This window comes from Triticum urartu, chromosome 4A, assembly GCF_056163025.1.
Source record: "Triticum urartu cultivar PI428250 chromosome 4A, HENAU_Tu73, whole genome shotgun sequence".
In the NCBI taxonomy this organism is placed as follows: domain Eukaryota; kingdom Viridiplantae; phylum Streptophyta; class Magnoliopsida; order Poales; family Poaceae; genus Triticum; species Triticum urartu.
In genome coordinates this window covers 16,994,007-17,015,554 of record NC_141876.1, presented here as the reverse complement: position 1 = coordinate 17,015,554, position 21,548 = coordinate 16,994,007, and the positions used below count along the sequence as shown (strand labels likewise).

At 42.1% G+C, this 21,548-nt stretch overlaps 2 protein-coding genes across 20 annotated transcripts; one reads left to right on the top strand and one right to left on the bottom strand.

The window, feature by feature from the left end:
• Positions 1 to 1,196: 1,196 nt before the first annotated feature.
• LOC147974488 (uncharacterized) lies at positions 1,197 to 6,698 on the top strand. 19 transcript variants are annotated; one of them, XR_015600119.1, is made up of 10 exons: positions 1,205 to 1,607; positions 1,745 to 1,953; positions 2,078 to 2,589; positions 3,770 to 3,916; positions 3,985 to 4,027; positions 4,140 to 4,206; positions 4,859 to 4,916; positions 5,246 to 5,288; positions 5,412 to 5,587; positions 6,354 to 6,698. XR_015600119.1 is itself a non-coding variant. In XM_087517534.1 (9 exons), exons 6-9 carry the CDS (start codon positions 4,885 to 4,887, stop codon positions 6,417 to 6,419), a joined length of 312 nt encoding a protein of 103 aa, XP_087373660.1. In that variant the 5' UTR covers positions 1,216 to 1,607; positions 1,745 to 1,953; positions 2,078 to 3,916; positions 3,985 to 4,027; positions 4,140 to 4,206; positions 4,859 to 4,884; the 3' UTR covers positions 6,420 to 6,698. The 19 variants fall into 19 exon arrangements, 7 of the variants coding, with proteins under 7 accessions (XP_087373657.1, XP_087373658.1, XP_087373656.1 ...); XR_015600113.1 differs by having other exon boundaries at positions 1,198 to 1,607; positions 2,078 to 3,916; XR_015600114.1 differs by having other exon boundaries at positions 1,207 to 1,607; positions 3,770 to 4,027.
• A 146-nt stretch (positions 6,699 to 6,844) lies between these two features.
• On the bottom strand, positions 6,845 to 8,327 carry LOC125526496 (uncharacterized). Its single transcript, XM_048691179.2, has 3 exons — positions 7,994 to 8,327; positions 7,064 to 7,330; positions 6,845 to 6,989 (listed from the first exon to the last, which is right to left on the bottom strand). Exons 1-3 carry the CDS (start codon positions 8,325 to 8,327, stop codon positions 6,865 to 6,867), a joined length of 726 nt encoding a protein of 241 aa, XP_048547136.2. The 3' UTR covers positions 6,845 to 6,864.
• Between the last annotated feature and the right edge of the window lie 13,221 nt (positions 8,328 to 21,548).

Below are 21,548 nucleotides of genomic sequence, written 5' to 3'. Positions count from 1 at the left end.
ATTGCATTTGTTTTCCGTTCATACATTTTAAGCTGTGAATGTGGCAATCCATGAGGTTGAAAGGCCAATGACTCAATACATCCTTTTCATTCTGCATGTATATAGTGTTATTTTTTCTTTTCAAAATAACAATTTCCCTTTGTTCTATTTTCTAAACAAACTTGTATTAGCTTGTTTCATCTACACTTGCACGGCCCCTTATTAAGAAATTATTTTTCTGGACTTGATCTTCACTGAAAGATTTTGGGCGTTAGTGAGTCGTGCCCATGCTAGTGTCATGGTAGCTAGTATAGATAGATATAGAGAAGAAATTGTAGGAACATGTAATTGTTAATTCTTGATGATAGGGTCGCATTTCCTAGAAGACTATATGGTTCCTCCTTGTTTTATTGTTAGACATTTTGTGGGGTTTAGTATTTTGTTTGACCATCGGTCTAATGCAGCCGACATGCAAAATATGGTAAAGAGCGATGACCAATGGAGTCTTATTTTTGTATATCTGATACTCCCTCCATTCTAAAATATAGTGCGCCCGCGCTCCCTGAGGTTCAACTTTGACTGTAAATTTAACTATCAAGACCGATTACGGTGGGAGTAAAAATTATATGTTTCTGGTTGGTACTAACATGCATGTCAGTTTCAGGATCGTGAGGCCCCCAACCCTTCTTAAGGAGTATCCCTCTGCTGTGGCCTGAGGCAGAGCAGGAGAAGTTTGACATGGAATTACCAAGATGAGAGGGATGTTGATAAAAGGAGCAGCAGTTCCAGCTAATAAAATGGACTTTTTAGTCTGGTTAAGTCTTATGTTAACCACAACTGCACTATTAAAATGGAGGCTGAGAGCTGCCCAGAGAACTAAAAGTCTTCTTTCTTTGCTCATAGCCAGTACACATTTTAAGCAACTCTGCTTCTACTCGCTTAAACTGCCCACGGAATTTAACCACCAAAATACATTACAGCTGAAGTGAATACTCTACAGTTCTAGCAACTAACTGATCACTCCTTCCCAACACCCGCTCTACTATCTCACTAATTAAACCAAGTGCTCCTTTGATTTAAAGGAATTCTATAGAATTTTTGGAGGATTGAAATTCTTAAAAAATTTTCCTATGTTAATCTTTTGATTCATAGGATTGGATCTCATAGGAATTTTTCCTATGAAATCTTTTGTACTACATTTCATAGGAAATCTAACATCCAACCTCTTTTTACAATTCATTTGCTTTTCCTGTACCATCAAACACTCCATGCTAATCCTGTAGGCTTCATGTGTGCATGCCACTCCAACACCGCCGCCGCCACCACCCATGCCGGCCGATTCCGGCGAGTCCCGGCGGCGGGTGACACACCAGCGACCTCCCCTGGCCACACTCCTTCCTCCCATCCGTCCAGACCCGTCCTCCTCTCCTCGTCTCTCTCCTCCTGGGAGCCTTGCGGCTGCAGCAGGAGAGGAGTCAAGGGGGCCGGGCCAGCCGATTTTCTCGCCGGATCTGGAGCACAGGGGCGACGCCGACGAGTAACCGACCAAGGAGGAGCATTGGTCACCAGCGAAGAAAGCCTGGGAGGGAGACGAGAGGAGTACTGGTCGGGGGATGGTCGATGCCAAGGTCAGCTTTCCCAATCCTTCTTCCCCCTCCACTCCAGATCCATCTCTCTCTATCCCTCTCCCCCTCCCTTCATGCCCATCTATGCAAGACTCATTGGGTTCCTTCGATCTAAGCCGGTTTATGTCTCTTTGCCTTAGATAATCACGATGGAACTAGGCTATATTTCTTACAGTGAGGCAAGAGTGATTCCAATCTGACAACACACTGCTTTAAGGTGTCCATCTTCTATAGGTATGCTTGCTTGGGGCTTTGGCTAAAAAAGTTGTGGTGTACGTCATCTGCAGCTGATCTTATTTTGGTGAGATTTTGATGACACGGAGAATCATTATTATCATTGTTGTTCAAGGTAACTATGATGCACATGATGCAAGAATTATATTTGTGCAGAGGTAGCTGCAACTATGCACATCAGTTTTATGCCCTCTTCCATTGAATTAAGTCCATGCTTGTGCCTTGAATTTTTTTCACAGGAAGATGATCCATGTGTGGAAGACAGGAGCTATTTGTATTGCTAGGACTAGGATTTATGATATAAATGCTGAGCTAGTGGAGGACAGAGGATTTCTAGAGGCCCTCCAAGACTTAATTTCTGCCAATAACGTATGGTGGTTGCAAATGTTGTTGCTGAGATTCTAGACAGCAATGCTCGTCCAATCTTTGAGATCACAAGACATACATTGATAAAGCTTCTGACTGCTCTGAATGGAAGCAAATAATAGTATGATGCAGTTTTTGCTATATTGGATTCTCAACTTCTTATCATGTTCGACGGATTTGGAGGTGGGGACAAGTTTTCATTCTTGATTCTCTGTCAAGATACAAAGCACCAGATGCAGGGGACGCGGAAAATATAATTGCCGCAGCGCGGCCGGAGACGAGCTCCAGCGACCCCGACATACGCGCCAATCTTTGCTCCTCTCGGTCGGCCTGTGGTTTTGTTCTGTCTACGGCGATGGGTTGCTTCCTCGTCTCCATTCGTGTGGTCAGGTTTCTTTTTCTTTCATCATGTTCCTTCTCTTGCCTCGTCCCAAGCAGAGGCCACAGAGGCTAAACTATATTGGCATCTGATTAAAAAAATCAGCTGGAGGGGAGCTTCATTAGATCTGTCTACTCCTGTATTTTCAGTTACCTGTGTGACTGAAAAAAATACACTATAAACTGTGCTAAATTTCTAAGTTATGTATTGAACGTCTGGCTATAGACTTGGATCGCCGGATTGTTCAATTCTTTTTATGCTACAAAACTACAGAATTACTACATATCATTGTAGTGTCGTGTTCTGTGTACCAATATCTCTACCGCTATAATACACCATCTTTGAATTTGGATTTACCACCCCACTTGTTTTTTAGTCTGCTTGGGTACTGATCACCTGAACTAATGAACTAATAGCCAAGATACAGTGCAGAGAGTAAACTTGTTGGGTGATACATGAGAGCATTTATATGATGGTTGGTTCTATCAAGTTTGTTTCCGATTTATACCGAATAAACTTCTTGATATGGCGACAGGGTGTCTGATGTACATGATTATCGATTAAATTTGTACATAAACTTCTTCCAATTTGTTCAATTGTAAGCCTAGTGATGTAACAATGAACGTTGATCTCTCGGCTGTCAAGGTACATTAGCCTGATTCACATGAACCATTAGCCGATGCTAATCCGTCACAGTGAAAAAAACTCCAAGCCTTTTGTTTGAGCAATAAAAAATAATTATTACAGGATATACTAATTATGTGTGAAGCTCAACACAAATTTGCAATGAGTAGATAGAAGATGAAATGATAAGCAACATAGAATTGTTTGCCTGTAGATTTAGGTGCCTCCAGACAGGTGTGAGGAAGTTATCTGAAAAAAAAAGATTCTTATGAGCTTTCGCTCGAAAATTTATCTAGAATAGATTTAGCATCTTAAAACATGTCGAGTCGATGTACTGGTACTGCTTGTAATCATGATGCACTTACATAATGATAAGCAACATAAAATCTTTTGAAACTTGATAGTGTAGTCCGGAGAGATGTCTTGCTAGCCTGCCTGCCTTATGTTTGTTTCACCAACAAATAGCTGTATGTATGCATTTTTGTTTGTCTCGTCCTTCCTCTCCTTAATTGTAGTGATTATAATACTTGTTCTGATGGTCTAATAGTTTTTTTCTGCTTAGGCACAGATATGTCCGCATCGGCCAATTTGGATTACGTTACTAGATTATTAGAAGAACTTCATGATATATGTATTTAGAAGATTTGCTGAGATTTGATGCAAAATATTGATGGCTAGGCACTATACTGCGCATAAGCACAATTTTCAGGTTTTCTTTTCGTTTTTGTAGCAGTTTTTGTGTACCAATAGTGTGACATCACACTGCTGCATTTTCAGAGGCCATGGAACAATGAAGAACTTAGCAAGGAATACCCAAATGGTCTCTACTGTTATATCTACAGACCTGTTATTTTTGCTGAACTAACCAATACCAACACAGCTCTATCCTACATGAAATCAAGTGTTCTAATGCATGCCATTTTCTGTTGTAGGAGGAGCAATACTCAGAGTGTGAGAGTTAAGAGAGAATCTGCTGAAACTGAGGTCACAACAGATCGGGTACTATATTTTTATTCCAACTCATACTGCTCTCTAATGTCCAATTTGCAAACTGCAGGGCCTCCTAACTAAAAGTAAAATTGAATTTTCTTGGCAGATTCACTTGTCTACAAACTAATTTACGATGTAGTTTAAAAAAGGCAAAAGAATCGGATATAATCATAGAACTACAACATAAAGTTTGAGGAGTGTCCCCATCCCGTCATCTTCCTCTCAGTTTTTACTACATGCATGGTTCTCCGTGATGATCTTATTCTAATTTCTCAATTTATGTTTTTTCTAAACTCGCACTCACTCACTCACTCATACAGTTTATATGACTTACAACGCCCATCTAAGTCAAGCGAGCTTGAGGAATTCGGCATCACTGGATTAAGAGAAAACTTTGAGCCTTTGTTTGAGCAATACAAATAAATGATCATGGAATACACTATAAACCCTAAAAATCATAAGCAGCGTAGAATAGTTTACCTGGAGATTCAGGTGTCTATAGACAGGTGTGAGGAAGTTATCTACCTTCTACTGACAAAGAATAGATTCCTCTCTGCTTCCACTGATTTTTTTTTATTTAGGATAGGATTGGCATATTTAATCCTGTTGAGTCAATGTACTGATGCTGCTCATAATCATGACACATTTGTACTGTTTGCAGAAATCTTCACTTTGGAAGTGAAAGTGATGATAGTGAGAAGTCAACTAAACAACAAAAGGTTAAGAATTCAGCTTGATTTATGTATCCAATAAATTATGTCATCGAGATGTCTGAGATTTAAATTAGATGAAATTGTATTACCTTTTGCCGTGTGCTGGAGTAGAGTAGTCGGTGACCACAAAACCCCCTTGCTAATTTTAGATCTTGAGGATCTTTGAACAATAACGTGACCGTACATCTACTCTAGCAATTTGTCATATTGGTTGTATGTGTCCTATAAATGGTTTGGATTCCTATAATAAGGAAGAGATCATACTTGGCTGATTTTTTGTGCAATTAGTCATGCCATTTGTTTATCAGATTTTCCTAATTATGGTGTTATTGCAGTCCAGGAACTTGCATGTATGGTGTTTGGTAAATCTGCTAAAAGGTTGGACCATCTTGTTTATCTGCACTGATTACATCTTCTTTCTTATTAAATGTGGTCACAACCATTGATTGTAGCTAAACAAATTATAACGCGAATTGTTTCTTTCTGTGTATGTGTGTGTAGAGGTCGGATGGAGGCTGTACGTGGACATGAACTTGTTCCTGGGATTCGGGAGGGAGCATGTGCCACGGAACTTCAAGAAGACGGAGAACCATGTGTACCTCCATGTGGTGCAGTGGCAGAAGCCGAATCGCGACGAGCCAGAAAACCCACTGAAGAAGCCACTCTACTCACCATCGGTATGACAGACTTGTTGCTCGCTAGATCATGTATGTATCGTCTATTTCAGTGCACAGCTTGTGGCCTATGTGAATGACATGCTTTGGTTGGCAATGTAATATCTTCTGTTTGCCTCTGTTTCTTAATAATGATGACAACCAAAAAAGACATTATCAATGGATTCACATCAGTGTGTTATTCTGGAGCAGGTTTACCATATATGATAGAAATTGTGCCAAGTACATGCAATATGACGTGTTCTGTTGTAGCTGATGATTACAAGTGATGTATTATGGTAAATTGGTAATGTTGGCATTTGGATGGCTTGGTTCCAAGAAACTAATTTCTAGCAGGATCATGAGCAGCCAAATACTTCTAGGTATTATCTTTTGGCGGGTTCCATGAAAACTCGCATTTCCAAATATTTCTGCTCAACAGTCCTAGGCGCGTGCTTGAACTTTGGTGGTCAACTTTTGTTAACATGCAGATTCATTTAGAACAACCTCACACTAGCTGATTTGTTTAGAGTTCATATATGGTGAAGTTCTGATTGTAAAGATATGCCGTCCATACCTCATAACTTCACTATCTTCTAGGAGTATTATATATATGCATGTGATATTCACTATACTTTTTCTCATTGACTATTACTTTACATGCAATATAACCTATGTAAGTAATCTATCTACTGATTCTGTTATATTTTTCTCGAATACACTGATTGTTATATGAAGCTTTCCTTCTTGCTCTACTTATTATAGTATGTAATTTCTGTCATGATTGCAGTATGCAGGAGCGAAGGTGATATGCAGGACCCAAGGTGATACCGAGGAACTTCTTAGTTCACACTGATGACATGAGTATAGAGGACAAGTTTGTTAAATGTTCATGTTTTGTTCTTACCGTTTAACAATTAGAAGTATAGTTCGTCTTACAAATATCAATCATGTCACTTTTGTAACTATATAGCAAATAGATGATCCCTGTAGTGTTTAGTTTCAATCTAAGACTTGATATGCCCGTGTTCTGATTATCCGACAAACACTGCTTCTCGTTTGGAGGTCACTCACCTTTTGGAGCATGTTAAACTTTGATTTCAACGATGTATGTGTCTGTGATCAGCCATCCACCTTGAAAGATTGTCACCTTTGCTAATATAGATTTATTAGCTGCTCTGCTTTATCACTGAAGATTCTGCTGCTGCAGTTCTATTTCGTGTATTTTTTTGAACAACTGATGCTCATTTGGACTATATGAAACACGTTTACAAATGCATCTGCTGGATTAGTGCGTCCAGTCACGCAGAGGAGGCGCGCCCCTGCCAGTAGCCTGTAATGAATTGCTGCGGCCTCACCCTCTTCTCCTGCATCGGTTCCACTCGTGCGTGCGTTAACTGTTGCCGCGAGGTCTTGTTGGAGAGCACTGTATGAAATTCGATTCTCGTTAAAAGAAATGGTGCTATAGTAGGAAACAACAGATGCATGACTTATACGCACCGTGGCTGCAGCCTGCTGCTGGCAGATGAGGATGGAGGCCCGTGCAGTGCGTGTATGTCTTGATGACATCCCCAATTGATAAGCCAGCTTCACTCACCCCCAAGTCTTGAGAGAGAAGACAGAGGCATGCCAAGACATCAGGACTGGAGGTTGCCATCTCTAACATTGAGCAACAATCGTCTAACATCAAGACACCCACCATGGTACCAAGGCCGGTTGCAGAGGGACAAACACCATGCCGTTGAGAGGACAAGTGAGGGTGCTGGTCTGCAAAACCACAAAGCACACGCAAGTAAAAAAGCAAACCAAACACAATGGCTGGCCCAATAAAATATAAGGAAAAATGGAGTGTGCTGTCTCTCTCTGTAGTTACAGAGGAAGGCTCCGAAAGTCGATCGCATGGGAAGCTTTTGCTCTGCCTCTGCCCTCGGGCGAGCCGATCGAATAGCCAGCGTTTTTAGTTTTGACTAACTAAACTGAAAAAGACGAACGCAAAAGATACTGCAGGAAGCAAAGCTGTGTTCCGGTTTGAACAGCAAACACCGGCACGTGCTCTCGTATCTCGACGATGATCGCATCGAAATAAGAAGAACGCGCGGCACCGAAATGACTGATAAACGTCTTCGACTCTCTCAAAGCGAGAGGGGTATAGATCTTAACTAGAAGCAGGCAAATGAACTCGAACGACAGTTCGTCCAAGTTTAACTCGAGCAAAAGAAACCGCAAGACAATCAAAGGAACTCGATGAAAAAATTCTGGAAACGCAGATAAGACCTCTGCATCTGCATGGCTCTAGATCCATGTCACACAAGCATAAACCCAACAAACGGAAAGAGGGTTCTGCACTTCTGCACTAGATCCACGAAAGCGAACACTGAACCCGTACGTACGTAGACAGAGGGAGGGAGGAGGCAGTGAACGTGCACGTACCTTGGCACAAGACGGCGAGGTGGGCGCCTCGGGGACGGCAGGAGTTGTAGAGCGTGAGGAGGTGGGTGGAGTTGAGGCCAGCCGTGACGAGCTGCCGCTCGGCGGCGACGCGGCAGAGGCAGCGGACGCCTCCCCCGAGGACGACGGCGGCGACCAACGGCTCGCAGCACTGCACGGTGGGCATGTCGGGCGTGCAGAAGAGCGCGACCTGCGTCGCCAAGAGGGCGGGCTCGCACGCGGCCCTCGGCTGCGGCCCCAAGGCGGTGGCGGCAGCCGCCGGGAGCAGCGCGGCGAGGAGGCCGGCAACGAGGAGCAATCGGCGGGATCTCTCCATGGGTGGGGTGGGGTGGGCTCTCTCGCTCGCTTCCTGCCTTTGTAGGCACGATGGCGGGCAGAGGCTCATCCAGCGCTCACGCCCCTCACGGCAGGTGGCGAGCACCAGCAATGTGGACAGGGGGTTTGTGCGTGATTTGAGTTATCATGCAGTTTCTGTTTGTACGAAGTGATTCATCTTACTTTGATGAGTTGATTGTATTTGTTTTTCATTCTTACATTTTCAGCTGTGAAAGTGGCACATTGATGAACTTACATCAACAATGCAAAAAGAATTAACTTGTCCCTTCGTGGACATCCGATAATATGATTAAGCCGGCGGGATAAAATTACGGTGGTAAGCCGCCTAATGATTACAGTGATAATTCAGTAGCAACAAGCTGGTTATGGAGTGATTGGAACATGTCGGGTTACAAATTTATGATTAAGCCGGCAGAAGGTTGGCGGGTTACAAGATTGCAAATTTATTATTAAGGCGCCCAAACATTGAAGGGCGGGTCAAACAACTACTGATTTCATTCTTCTTAGAATTTCACCAAGTGTTGGGCAAACAAGTTTCACAGATCATACCTATAATTTTGGATCTACAGCAGTTCAAAAAATAAAGAGTAATTGCTAAACCTAAAGCATGGCCGGGAAGAACTAGTAAGCTGGCGATTGAATGTTAAGAGGAAAGGATGAATCTACGATTTGAGACAAACGCCAATATTACTGCCGCACGGCTCCAGTGTTGTTTTTGGATTGAGCTACAGTGGCGGATAGATGAACTATGATGAACTTAGACGAACACGACGAACTAGAGTGACCTAATGCGGATTGAAAGTAAGAAAAGATGGATACCTGGCGATGCTAATGAGTAGTGGAGGGGCGCCGCGGTCTCTGGTCACAATCAGGTTGATGCAGCGCCCTGGATGGAGTTGCTGAGGAAGGTCGACTGGGGCGGCGGAGCTCCGGTAGCGGCGGTTGATACGTCTCCAACGTATCTATAATTTTTGATTGTTCCATACTATTATATTACCAACTTTGAATGTTTATGGGCTTTATTATACACTTTTATATTATTTTTGGGACTAACCTACTAACCCAGAGCCTAGTGCCAGTTTCTGTTTTTTTCCTTGTTTTAGAGTATAGCAGAAAAGGAAAATCAAACGGAGTCCAATTGATCTGAAACTTCACGGAACTTATTTTTGGACCAGAAGAAGCCCACGGAGTATCGGAGTTGGACCAGGAGAGTCCCGGGCTGCCCACGAGGGTGGGGGGCGCGCCCACCCCCTCCCCCCCCCCCCCCCCGCCTCGTGGACAGCCCGAAGGTCCACCGACGTACTTCTTCCTCCCATATATACCCATATACCCTAAAAACTTCGGGGAGCACAATAGATCGGGAGTTCTGCCGCCAGAAGGCTCCGTAGCCACCGAAAGCTAATCTAGACCCGTTCCGGCACCCTGCCGGAGGGGGAACCCCTCTCCGGTGGACATCTTCATCATCCCGGCGCTCTCCATGACGAGGAGGGAGTAGTTCTCCCTCGGGGCTGAGGGTATGTACCAGTAGCTATGTGTTTGATCTCTCTCTCTCTCTCTCTCTCGTGTTCTTGAGGTGGTACGATCTTGATGTATCGCAAGCTTTGCTATTATAGGTGGATCTTATGGTGTTTCTCCCCCTCTACTCTCTTGTAATGGATTGAGTTTTCCTTTTGAAGTTATCTTATTGGATTGAGTCTTTAAGGATTTGAGAACACTTGATGTATGTCTTGCGTGGAATACCCGTGGTGACAATGGGGTATTCTATTGATCCACTTGATGTATGTTTTGGTGAACAACTTGCGGGTTCCGTGACCTTGGGAATCTATGCATAGGGGTTGGCACACGTTTTCGTCTTGACTCTCCGGTAGAAACTTTGGGACACTCTTTGAAGTTCTATGTGTTGGTTGAATAGATGAATCTGAGATTGTGTGATGCATATCGTATAATCATACCCACGGATACTTGAGGTGACATTGGAGTATCTAGGTGACATTACGGTTTTGGTTGATTTGTGTCTTAAGGTGTTATTCTAGTACGAACTCTAGGGCTGTTTGTGACACTTATAGGAATAGCCCAACGGATTGATTGGAAAGAATAACTTTGAGGTGGTTTCGTACCCTACCATAATCTCTTCGTTTGTTCTCCGCTATTAGTGACTTTGGAGTGACTCTTTGTTGCATGTTGAGGGATAGTTATATGATCTAATTATGTTATTATTGTTGAGAGAACTTGCACTAGTGAAAGTATGAACCCTAGGCCTTGTTTCAACGCATTGCAATACCGTTTACGCTCACTTTTATCATTAGTTACCTTGCTGTTTTAATATTTTCAGATTACAAAAACCAATATCTACTATCCATATACCACTTGTATCACCACCTCTTCGCCAAACTAGTGCACCTATACAATTTACCATTGTATCGAGTGTGTTGGGGACACAAGAGACTCTTTGTTATTTGGTTGCAGGGTTGCTTGAGAGAGACCATCTTCATCATACGCCTCCTACGGATTGATAAACCTTAGGTCATCCACTTGAGGGAAATTTGCTACTGTCCTAGAAACCTCTACACTTGGAGGCCCAACAACGTCTACAAGAAGAAGGTTGTGTAGTAGACATCAAGCTCTTTTCTGGCGCCATTGCCGGGAAGGTTAGCGCTTGAAGGTATATCTTTAGATCTTGCAATCGAATCTTTTTGTTTCTTGTTTTAGCACTTGAAAGTATACTTTTAATCCCTCAACTCTTGGTGAAGTCTAGATTTGGTCCCTCAACTCCGAAACCGGACAACTTGCACCTCCAACTAACGAAACCGGACAAGGTTTGTCCCTGATCTCGATTTTGACCAGTTTTGGTGCTGACTGACCCCGGTTTTGACCGGTGCCGACTAAAATTCGCGTATTTTTTTCATATCCATGAACTTTTTAAAATTCACATACTCTTTTCAAATCCACATAGTTTTTCAAGGTCGTGCAATTTTTTCAAAAATAAACATACCTTTTTCAAATCTGTGAACTATTTTGAAATTTGTGTACTTTTTCAAATCCATGATTTTTTTTAATTTGCGTAATTTTCTCAAATCAGTGTATTTTTTCAACTTCGTGTAATTTTATCGAATCCAAGTATTTTTTTTTCAAATCCATCTGTTTTTTAAATTCGCGTACTTGTTTCAAATAAGTATACTTTTTAAAGTTCGTGTATTTTTTTCAAATCTGTGTTCCTTTCCAATCCATGAACTTTGTTTGAAATTCACATACTTGTTTCAAGTTGACATAAATTTTCAAATCCACACATTTTTTTCTAATTCGGGTAAAAGATATTCAAATCCGCATACGTTTTCAATTTCACATAAAATTTTCAAACCCAAAAAAATATACGTGAATAGGAATAAGTATGTCAATTTTTAAAAATTACATGAATTTAAAAAAACCACAGGAACTTTAAAGAAGTACGTGGATTTAAAAAAAAGTACGTGAACTTGGAAAAAGTACGCAGATTTGGAAAAGTACACAAATTTTTAAAAAGTTCACGTATTTGAAAAAAATACCCGAATTTGAAAACATTAAACGGACTTGGAAAAGGTATGAGAATTTGAGTCGGCACGGTCAAAACCGGGTTGGGACAGCACCAAAACCGGTCAAAACCGTGACCAGGGATGAATCTTGGCCGGTTTCAGTAGTTAAGGGCGCAAGTTGTCCGGTTTTGAAGTTGAGGGACCAAATCTAGACTTCGCCAAGAATTAAGGGATGAAAAGTATACTTTTCTCTTTAGTTTATAAAAGAAAACTACAAAAAATATGGAATTGAGTTTGTCTCATACGCTTCATCTTTGTAATATCTTTTGTGAGTATGATGGAAAGGAAAATTATGTCAAAGTGTTAGAAGAGGAATGCATTAGAATGTTTGGCACTAAATATTTGAATGATGAGCATGATTGCAATATTGTTAGTATGAATTCCTTGAATATCCATAGTACTAATGATGATTGCACTAATTATGATGAAAATGTCTCCTATAAACATGTCAATTTTTGTGGAGTGCATTGGGTTTGCAAGTACACACCAAATAGGGAAGATAGATATTGCAAGAGGCATATGTACTTAGAAACTAAATTGTTGCAAGAAAGGCTAGATATTTGTGCTAAAAGATTCAATATTTATCGCCATACTTGTGAACTTTGCAATGAACATGGTCATTTAAAACTCCAATGCTATTTGTTTCATGATCAAATCGTGTCCAAAAATTGTGATAACTTGATTACCCTTGAGCATCATAAAGAGCTTAGTCTTCTTTTGGGTTATGAATAAAATGAAATGTATAACTGAGGGTATTCCAAAATTTAATCTCGATAAATTTCTTGATTTTGATCTAGAGGAAATTTATATGTATTGTGCGGTGAATTGTATTGAAAATCCTTATATTGCCAATTATATAAAGAAAAGAAAACAAATAGAAGATGAAGAGAATACTAACGAAAGGGAAGAGACTTCCCAATATCCTCCTATTATTTCTTATGATGAATCAGGTAACAAGAAGGAGCCTTCTATTCGACCAATCTCATTAAAAAGGAGCTCCAAAAATAGGATTGAACCCACACATGATGTGGTGAAGAAGAAGAAAAGAAAAAGGAAGAGAGATAAAAAGATATCTCTCCCAAATAATGTTGCTCCTATTACTGTTGTGCCTCATGAAAATATAATTGTGGAAGATGATGCACTTGATGATGATCTCGTTATGCCTATTGCTTGTTGTGATGATTATGATTGGGAAGATAATGATAATTCTTATGATCTTGAAAATATTTTTGGCATTTTCTTGGAAGAATATAATAATTGCTATACTATTGGTGCTATCCATACTATTGATGATGAGAGTGATTATGCTTATGATATGAAAAGGGCCAAGCTTGGGGATGCTATGTTTGAAGAAGATGATGTTTTTGAGAATATATTTGCTACAATTAATGTTTGTCCCAATCTTGGGGATGCTACGTTTAATGAAGATGATATTTTTAGTCTCCCAAGTTTTGATATGCAAATTTATAATGATGATAGCATGCCTCCTACTTATGATGATTATATTGATAAAAGTGGGTTTGGAAGAGTGTCAAATTTAGGAAGTAATGATCCCACTATTTTGGAGGATGTTGAATCTTATTATGATAATTATGAAATTGGATTTGGAGAGGTCATGACTTTATTTACTAATGATTCCACTATCTTGGAAGAGGTTTCAATCGATTATGATGAGAACAAAGTTGCTACTTATGATAATTATTGTGATGATACATATGCTATAAAAGGTAATGATGATTATATTTATAAAACTTGTCATGATTATGATTACCCTTTTTCTGTATTGTTGAATTCATTCATTATGCTACTGAAAATTATTATGAGGGAGGAATATATGCTTGTAGGAATTGCAATAATATCAAGTTTCCTCTCTGTGTGCTTAAAGTTTCAAAGTTATGCTTGTTTTGTCTTCCTATGCTAGTTGATTCTTGTTCCCATAAGTTGTTTGCTCACAAAATCCATATGCATAGGAAGTGGGTTAGACTTAAATGTGCTAGTTATATTCTTCATGATGCTCTCTTTATGTTTCAATTCTTATCTTCTATGTGAGCACCATTGAAATCATCATGCCTAGCTAGGGGCGTTAAACGATAGCGCTTGTTGGGAGGCAACCCAATTTCATTTTTGTTCCTTGCCTTTTGTTACTGTTTAGTAATAAATAATTCATCTAGCCTCTGTTTATATGTGGTTTTATGATTTTAATTAGTGTTTGTGCCAAGTAGAACCTTTGGGAAGACTTGGGGAAAGTCTTTGAGATCTTGCTGTAAAAAACAGAAACTTTAGTGCTCACGAGATTTGCTGCCATTTTTATTTGGAAAGTGATATTTAGTTAATTATTTTTGCAGATGATTAATAGATAAATTTCTCACGTCCAGCAATTTATTTGAGAATTTTATGAGTTCCATAAGTGTATGTTTGATTCCGATTACTACAGACTGTTCTGTTTTTAGCAGATTCTGTTTTTCGTGTGTTGTTTGCTTATTTTGATGAATCTATGGCTAGTAATAGAGTTTATGAACCATAGAGAAGTTGGAATACATTAGGTTTAACACAAATATAAATAAATAATGAGTTCATTACAGTACCTTGAAGTGGTGATTTATTTTCTTATACTAACGGAGCTTACTAGTTTTCTGTTAAGTTTTGTGTTGTGAAGTTTTCAAGTTTTGGGTAAAGATTCATTGGATTATGGAATAAGGAGTGGCAAGAGCCTAAGCTTGGGGATGCCCAAGGCACCCCAAGGAAATATTCAAGTACAACCAAAAGCTTAAGCTTGGGGATGCCCCGAAAGGCATCCCCTCTTTCGTCTTCGTTCATCGGTAACTTTACTTGGAGCTATATTTTTATTTACCACATGATATGTGTTTTGCTTGGAGCGTCATTTTATTTTATTTAGTTTTGCTTGCTGCTTGAATAAAATACCAAGATCTGAAATTCTTAAATGTTAGAGAGTCTTCATATAGTTGCATAATTATTCGACTACTCATTGATCTTCACTTATATCTTTCGGAGTAGTTTGTTGTTGCTCTAGCGCTTCACTTATATCTTTTTAGAGCACGGTGGTTGTTTTATTTTGAAAAAATAGATGAACTCTCGTCCTTTACTTATATTATTTTGAGAGTCTTTAGAACAGCATGGTAGTTTGCTTTGGTTATGAAACTAGTCCTAATATGATGGGCATCCAAGAGGGATATAATAAAAACTTTCATATAAAGAGCATTGAATACTATGAGAAGTTTGATACTTGATGATTGTTTTGAGATATGGAGATGGTGATATTAGAGTCGTGCTAGTTGAGTAGTTGTGAATTTGATAAATGCTTGTGTTGAAGTTTGTGATTCCCGTAGCATGCACGTATGGTGAACCGTTATGTTAAGAAGTCGGAGCATGATGTATTTATTGATTGTCCTCCTTATGAGTGGCGGTCGGGGACGAGCGATGATCTTTTCCTACCAATCTATCCCCCTAGGAGCATGCGTGTAGTACTTTGTTTCGATAACTCATAGATTTTTGCAATAAGTATGTGAGTTCTTTATGAATAATGTTGAGTCCATGGATTATACGCACTCTCACCCTTCCACCATTGCTAGCCTCTGTAGTACCGCACAACTTTCACCGGTACCATAAACCCACCATATAAATTCCTCAAAACAGCCACCATACCTACCTATCATGGCATTTCCATAGCCATTCCGAGATATATTGCCATGAAACTTTCCACCGTTCCGTTTACTATGACACGCTCCATCATTGTCATAATGCTTTGCATGATCATGTAGTTGACATCGTATTTGTGGCAAAGCCACTGTTCATAATTCTTCCATACATGTCACTCTTGATTCATTGCACATCCCGGTACACCGCCGAAGGCATTCATATAGAGTCATATCTTGTTCTAGTATCGAGTTGTAATCATTGAGTTGTAAAGTGTGATGATCATCATTAATAGAGCATTGTCCCAAAAAAAGAGAAAGGCCAAATAAAAAAGGGGCCAAATACAAAAAGAAAGGCAAAAAAAGGGACAATGCTACTATACTTTTTTCCACACTTGTGCTTCAAAGTAGCACCATGATCTTCATGATAGAGAGTCTCTTGTTTTGTCACTTCCATATACTAGTGGGAAATTTTCATTATAGAATTTGGCTTGTATATTCCAACAATGGGCCTCCTCAAGTTCCCTAGGTATTCGTGAGCAAGCAAGTTGGATGCACACCCACTTAGTTTCTTTTGTTGAGCTTTCATACATTTATAGCTCTAGTGCATCCGTTGCATGGCAATCCCTACTCACTCACATTGATATCTATTAATGGGCATCTCCATAGCCCGTTGATACGCCTAGTTGATGTGAGACTATCTTCTCCTTTTTGTCTTCTCCACAACCACCATTCTATTCCACATATAGTGCTATATCCATGGCTCACGCTCATATATTGCGTGAAGATTGAAAAGGTTTGAGAACATCAAAAGTATGAAAAAATTGCTTGGCTTGTCATCGGGGTTGTGCATGATTGAAATATGTTGTGTGGTGAAGATGGAGCATAGCCAGACTATATGATTTTGTAGGGATAGCTTTCTTTGGCCATGTTATTTTGAGAAGACATAATTGCTTGGTTAGTATGCTTGAAGTATTATTATTTTTATGTCAATATTAAACTTTTGTCTTGAATCTTATGGATCTGAATATTCTTGCCACAATAAAGAGAATTACATGGATAAATATGTTAGGTAGCATTCCACATCAAAAATTATGTTTTTATCATTTACCTACTCGAGGACGAGCAGGAATTAAGCTTGGGGATGCTGATACGTCTCCAACGTATCTATAATTTTTGATTGTTCCATGCTATTATATTATCAACTTTGGATGTTTATGGGCTTTATTATACACTTTTATATTATTTTCGGGACTAACCTATTAACCCAGAGCCCAGTGCCAGTTTCTGTTTTTTCCTTGTTTTAGAGTATCGCGGAAAAGGAAAATCAAACGGAGTCCAATTGACCAGAAACTTCACGGAACTTATTTTTGGACCAGAAGAAGCCCACGGAGTATCGGAGTTGGACCACGAGAGTCCCGGGCTGCCCACAACGGTGGGGGGCGCGCCCACTACCTCTGGGCGCGCCACCCTGCCTCGTGGACAGCCCGGAGGTCCACCGACGTACTTCTTCCTCCCATATATACCCATATTCCCTAAAAACTTCAGGGAGCACAATAGATCGGGAGTTCCGCCGCCAGAAGCCTCCGTAGCCACCGAAAGCCAATCTAGACCCGTTTTGGCACCCTGCCGGAGGGGGAATCCCTCTCCGGTGGACAGCTTCATCATCCCGACGCTCTCCGTGACGAGGAGGGAGTAGTTCTCCCTCGGGGCTGAGGGTATGTACTAGTAGCTATGTGTTTGATCTCTCTCTCTCTCTCTCTCGTGTTCTTCAGGTGGTACGATCTTGATGTATCGCGAGCTTTGCTATTATAGTTGCATCTTATGATGTTTCTCCCCCTCTACCCTCTTGTAATGGATTGAGTTTTCCCTTTGAAGTTATCTTATCGGATTGAGTCTTTAAGGATTTGAGAACACTTGATGTATGTCTTGCGTGGGATACCCGTGGTGACAATGGGGTATTCTATTGATCCACTTGATGTATGTTTTGGTGATCAACTTGCGGGTTCCGTGACCTTGGGAATCTATGCATAGGGGTTGGCACACGTTTTCGTCTTGACTCTCCGGTAGAAACTTTGGGGCACTCTTTGAAGTTCTTTGTGATGGTTGAATAGATGAATCTGAGATTGTGTGATGCATATCGTATAATCATACCCATGGATACTTGAGGTGACATTGGAGTATCTAGGTGACATTACGGTTTTGGTTGATTTGTGTCTTAAGGTGTTATTCTAGTACGAACTCTAGGGCTGTTTGTGACACTTATAGGAATAGCCCAACGGATTGATTGGAAAGAATAACTTTGAGGTGGTTTCGTACCCTACCATAATCTCTTCGTTTGTTCTCCGCTATTAGTGACTTTGGAGTGACTCTTTGTTGCATGTTGAGGGATAGTTATATGATCTAATTATGTTATTATTGTTGAGAGAACTTGCACTAGTGAAAGTATGAACCCTAGGCCTTGTTTCAACGCATTGCAATACCGTTTACGCTCACTTTTATCATTAGTTACCTTGCTGTTTTAATATTTTCAGATTACAAAAACCAATATCTACTATCCATATACCACTTGTATCACCACCTCTTCGCCAAACTAGTGCACCTATACAATTTACCATTGTATCGGGTGTGTTGGGGACACAAGAGACTCTTTGTTATTTGGTTGCAGGGTTGCTTGAGAGAGACCAATTTCATCATACGCCTCCTATGGATTGATAAACCTTAGGTCATCCACTTGAGGGAAATTTGCTACTGTCCTACAAACCTCTCCACTTGGAGGCCCAACAACGTCTACAAGAAGAAGGTTGTGTAGTAGACATCAGCGGTCGACGCGAGGAAGAAGAAGAGAGAGGGGTGGGGGTAAAAAGGAAAAAGGAACCCCCCTCCCGTCCCTATTTATAAGGAAACAGTAAAATGGCATGCGCGGAAATCGAGGAAGCAACATGATTATCTCAACAGTGTAGGCGCCACGATTCTCGGACGACCGGTTAATGCAAAAGATCTGTTGTGATGTCATGGGTTCTTTATGGATTTAATTCGTATGATGTCATGGCTGGTTACAATGATTTATTCAAGGTTAAGCTTTGGAAAAATGATTCGCCAACCGATGACATCTCAGCTTGCTTTGCCGGGGTGCCTCGAGGGCGTATGATGAAGTATCAGTATGCTTTTGACGGGGGCGGGTCAACAGTGGACAGCAGAGACGACGCAACCAATGGTGGAGCATGCGCGTCAGGCGGCAGGGAGTTGTCCGCCAACACTGTATGCGTTTGCCTTTTTTTAAACGAGAGGGGTTTCCCGCCCCAATTTTTATTAAAAGCCAAGGCAACAACAACATCCAGCAAACAACAGTTGACATGTCATGGCTTGCAGTTTAGACAACTGTAACAGCCTTACTTATTACAGTCTCACGGGCAACGCTGCTGCTGCTTCTGCTGGTGTCGGCGGCGGGGTAGGCGGAGGCGGCGATCACGTCGTACAGGGAGAGGAGTGAGGAGGAGACGCGACAGGTGTTCTTGGAGTGGATGGCAGAGCACAGGGTGTCATACGACTCCGCCATCGAGGCGGAGCGCCGGTACGCGATCTTCAAGGGCAAGCTCCGCACCGTCAACTAGCACAACGTCGGGATCCACCCGTACTGCCTCGGCCTCAACTGGTTTTCCGATCGCACCAGCGCGGAGATATATTCCCGTACGTGAGCCCTCGCTCTTCTTAGTACTCTATATTCCTATTTATCTGCATCATGTTCATGTGGGGAAGATTCCCCGTGCACTAGTATATTCCGCTTCCAACCTAGTCCTTTGAAAGATCGTGGATGTCGCCTAGAGGGGGGTGAATAGGCGATTTAAAATAATTACTGTTTATGCTTGAACAAATGTGGAAGAAACCTAGCGGTTAATTTGGCAAGCACAAAACCTACAACTAGGTTCACCTATGTGTACCAACAACTTATACTAAGCAAGATAAACAACTATGTGATAGCAAGATATATGACAAGAAACAATATGGCTATTGTCATGGTTCTAAGTCTGACAGTAGAATAGGGGGTAGGAATGTAGGGGCAAGATCCTAACTATGGAGGAGTTGTACACGCGAGTTTTACGAGTTCAGGCCCTTCTCGGAGGAAGTAACAGCCCTACGTCTCCGAGCCCGGAGGCGGTCGACTGGATTATATGCGTGTGTGTTACAGAGGGTGCGAACCCTTGTCCCTGAGGAGGGGGGTGGCTTATATAGAGTTCGCCAGACTCCTCCCGCCCTCAGTTACAAAGGGTATAAGGTACATAAAGATGGGGACATTACTGGTAACGCCTGCAATAAAGATACATAATGATCATTAAAGCTATGACTTAATTCCCAACCGTTGCAGAGTGGAGTGGCTCTAGGTCTTCTGGTAGTCGAGTGATTGTCCAGACGGTCGAGTGTCTTCGAGACTGTCAAGTGGAACATAGCTTCATGGTCGAGTGGATGATGATTTTTCTTTGAGTGCTTCTGCCTCCTTTAGAGATGTCCTTGGGGAGGGTATCTTGGACAGCTCCATGACCCTACCCTAGGTACATAGCTTCATCATTAGCCCCCGAATGGATCGGGGTTTGAGTGAGGAAGGAGTTGAGAACACTTCCGACTCATTTTTCGTGCTATGAGTATATCTTGTTCTGGATCAATGAACTGAGGTTATGACACCAACTTCTTTTTCAGTCGCCTTGATCCATTCTTAGTTTTTGTCGAGTGAACTTTTACTGAAGAGTTTCGAGTGATGATGCGAAGGATGTCTTCCTTCTGTCAAGTTGTTCTGATGTCCGCGGATTTCACGGGATTCGGATCTTGGGAAGCGTGCCGGGCGGGGGAGGCCGCGGTAATCAAGACAGATTAGGCAGGTCACCTCGATCCCCGTGCCACCTTTTTCGCCACGTATCGCGCGCGCGACTGTTGCGGGATTTGATAAAATCGTCTGGGCCTACAAGTCAGTCACTCGGAAGTGTCCTTATAAAAGGCATCGGACCGGGCTTTTGAACAGTGCACCCTCATTCTCCTTCTTCTTCCTCTGATTTCTCCGTTGCGCCTGCTTCCGCTCTCGGCGTCGTAGCCCCGCTCGGACTCGATTCGCTGCCATGGGGAAGGAGAAGGCGGTGGCGTTGGAGCGCGCAAAGAAGGCGACGGCGAAGGCGAAAGGGAAGAAGACCAGCCGGGGCGGATCTTCGTCGAGGTCCGGCCTGGCGCCTGGCTGGATCCAGGGCGACTGGATCCGCTCGACAATCAGTCAAGACAACATCGACGACCTGGTTGAGGGGGGACTGATCCCTCACCAATCGGTGCGGCTCCCGGGGAACGAGACCGAGCCACAGCCGCAGGAGGGTGAGTGTGTCCTCCTCGCCACTCATGTCAACCGCGGGTTTTCTTTGCCTCCCCACCCTTTTCTTTTGTGGTTTCTTGAACTTCTTCGGGGCTTAACTCCACCACTTTACTCCAAACACCATCATGTATCTCGCTGCTTTCGTGTCCATGTGCGAGAATTTCTTGGGCTGCCGACCGCACTGGGGTCTCTTCAAGCACATATTCACGTGCCGCTCCCAGACAGTCAAGAAGGCCAACCCGAGTGACGAGAGGACGCACGTGATACAGATGTGTGGGGGCCTTGGAATTCAAATGAGGAACAAGAGCACCTTCCCAGCTATGATCCTTCCCGACTCGGTCCGGGGCTGGCAGTCGACCTGGTTTTACTGCAAGGATCAGCCGACCCCGGGACAATCGACTGGACTTCCCCCCTTTTCCTTGGCTCGAGTGGAGAATCCCTCCTCCTTGAGGGTGATCCCAGAAGAGAAGGCGCAGGTGAAGGTGTTGGTCGAGCGGGTCGTCCAACTTGTCCGCGACGGAGTGACTGGTATGGACCTGCTGGAGGTCTTTCTCAGTCGACGCATCCAACCACTCCAAGCCCGTGACCATCCGATGTGGATGTACTCGGGACTCGAGGACTCCACTCAG

What these genes read in the sequence shown, in the direction of transcription:
- LOC147974488 (XM_087517532.1), top strand. Translation starts at nt 2,560, where the DNA reads ATGGGTTGCTTCCTCGTCTCCATTCGTGTGGTCAG. An exon ending in GTCTCCATTCGTGTGGTCAG is followed by an intron (nt 2,595 to 4,139) that starts GTTTCTTTTTCT and finishes TTTCTGTTGTAG; the next exon opens with GAGGAGCAATACTCAGAGTG. An exon ending in CTGAGGTCACAACAGATCGG is followed by an intron (nt 4,207 to 5,245) that starts GTACTATATTTT and finishes GTGTTATTGCAG; the next exon opens with TCCAGGAACTTGCATGTATG.
- LOC125526496 (XM_048691179.2), bottom strand. Translation starts at nt 8,327, where the DNA reads ATGGAGAGATCCCGCCGATTGCTCCTCGTTGCCGGCCTCCTCGCCGCG. An exon ending in CCTCGCCGTCTTGTGCCAAG is followed by an intron (nt 7,331 to 7,993) that starts GTACGTGCACGT and finishes GTGGTTTTGCAG; the next exon opens with ACCAGCACCCTCACTTGTCC. An exon ending in AGCAGCAGGCTGCAGCCACG is followed by an intron (nt 6,990 to 7,063) that starts GTGCGTATAAGT and finishes AATTTCATACAG; the next exon opens with TGCTCTCCAACAAGACCTCG.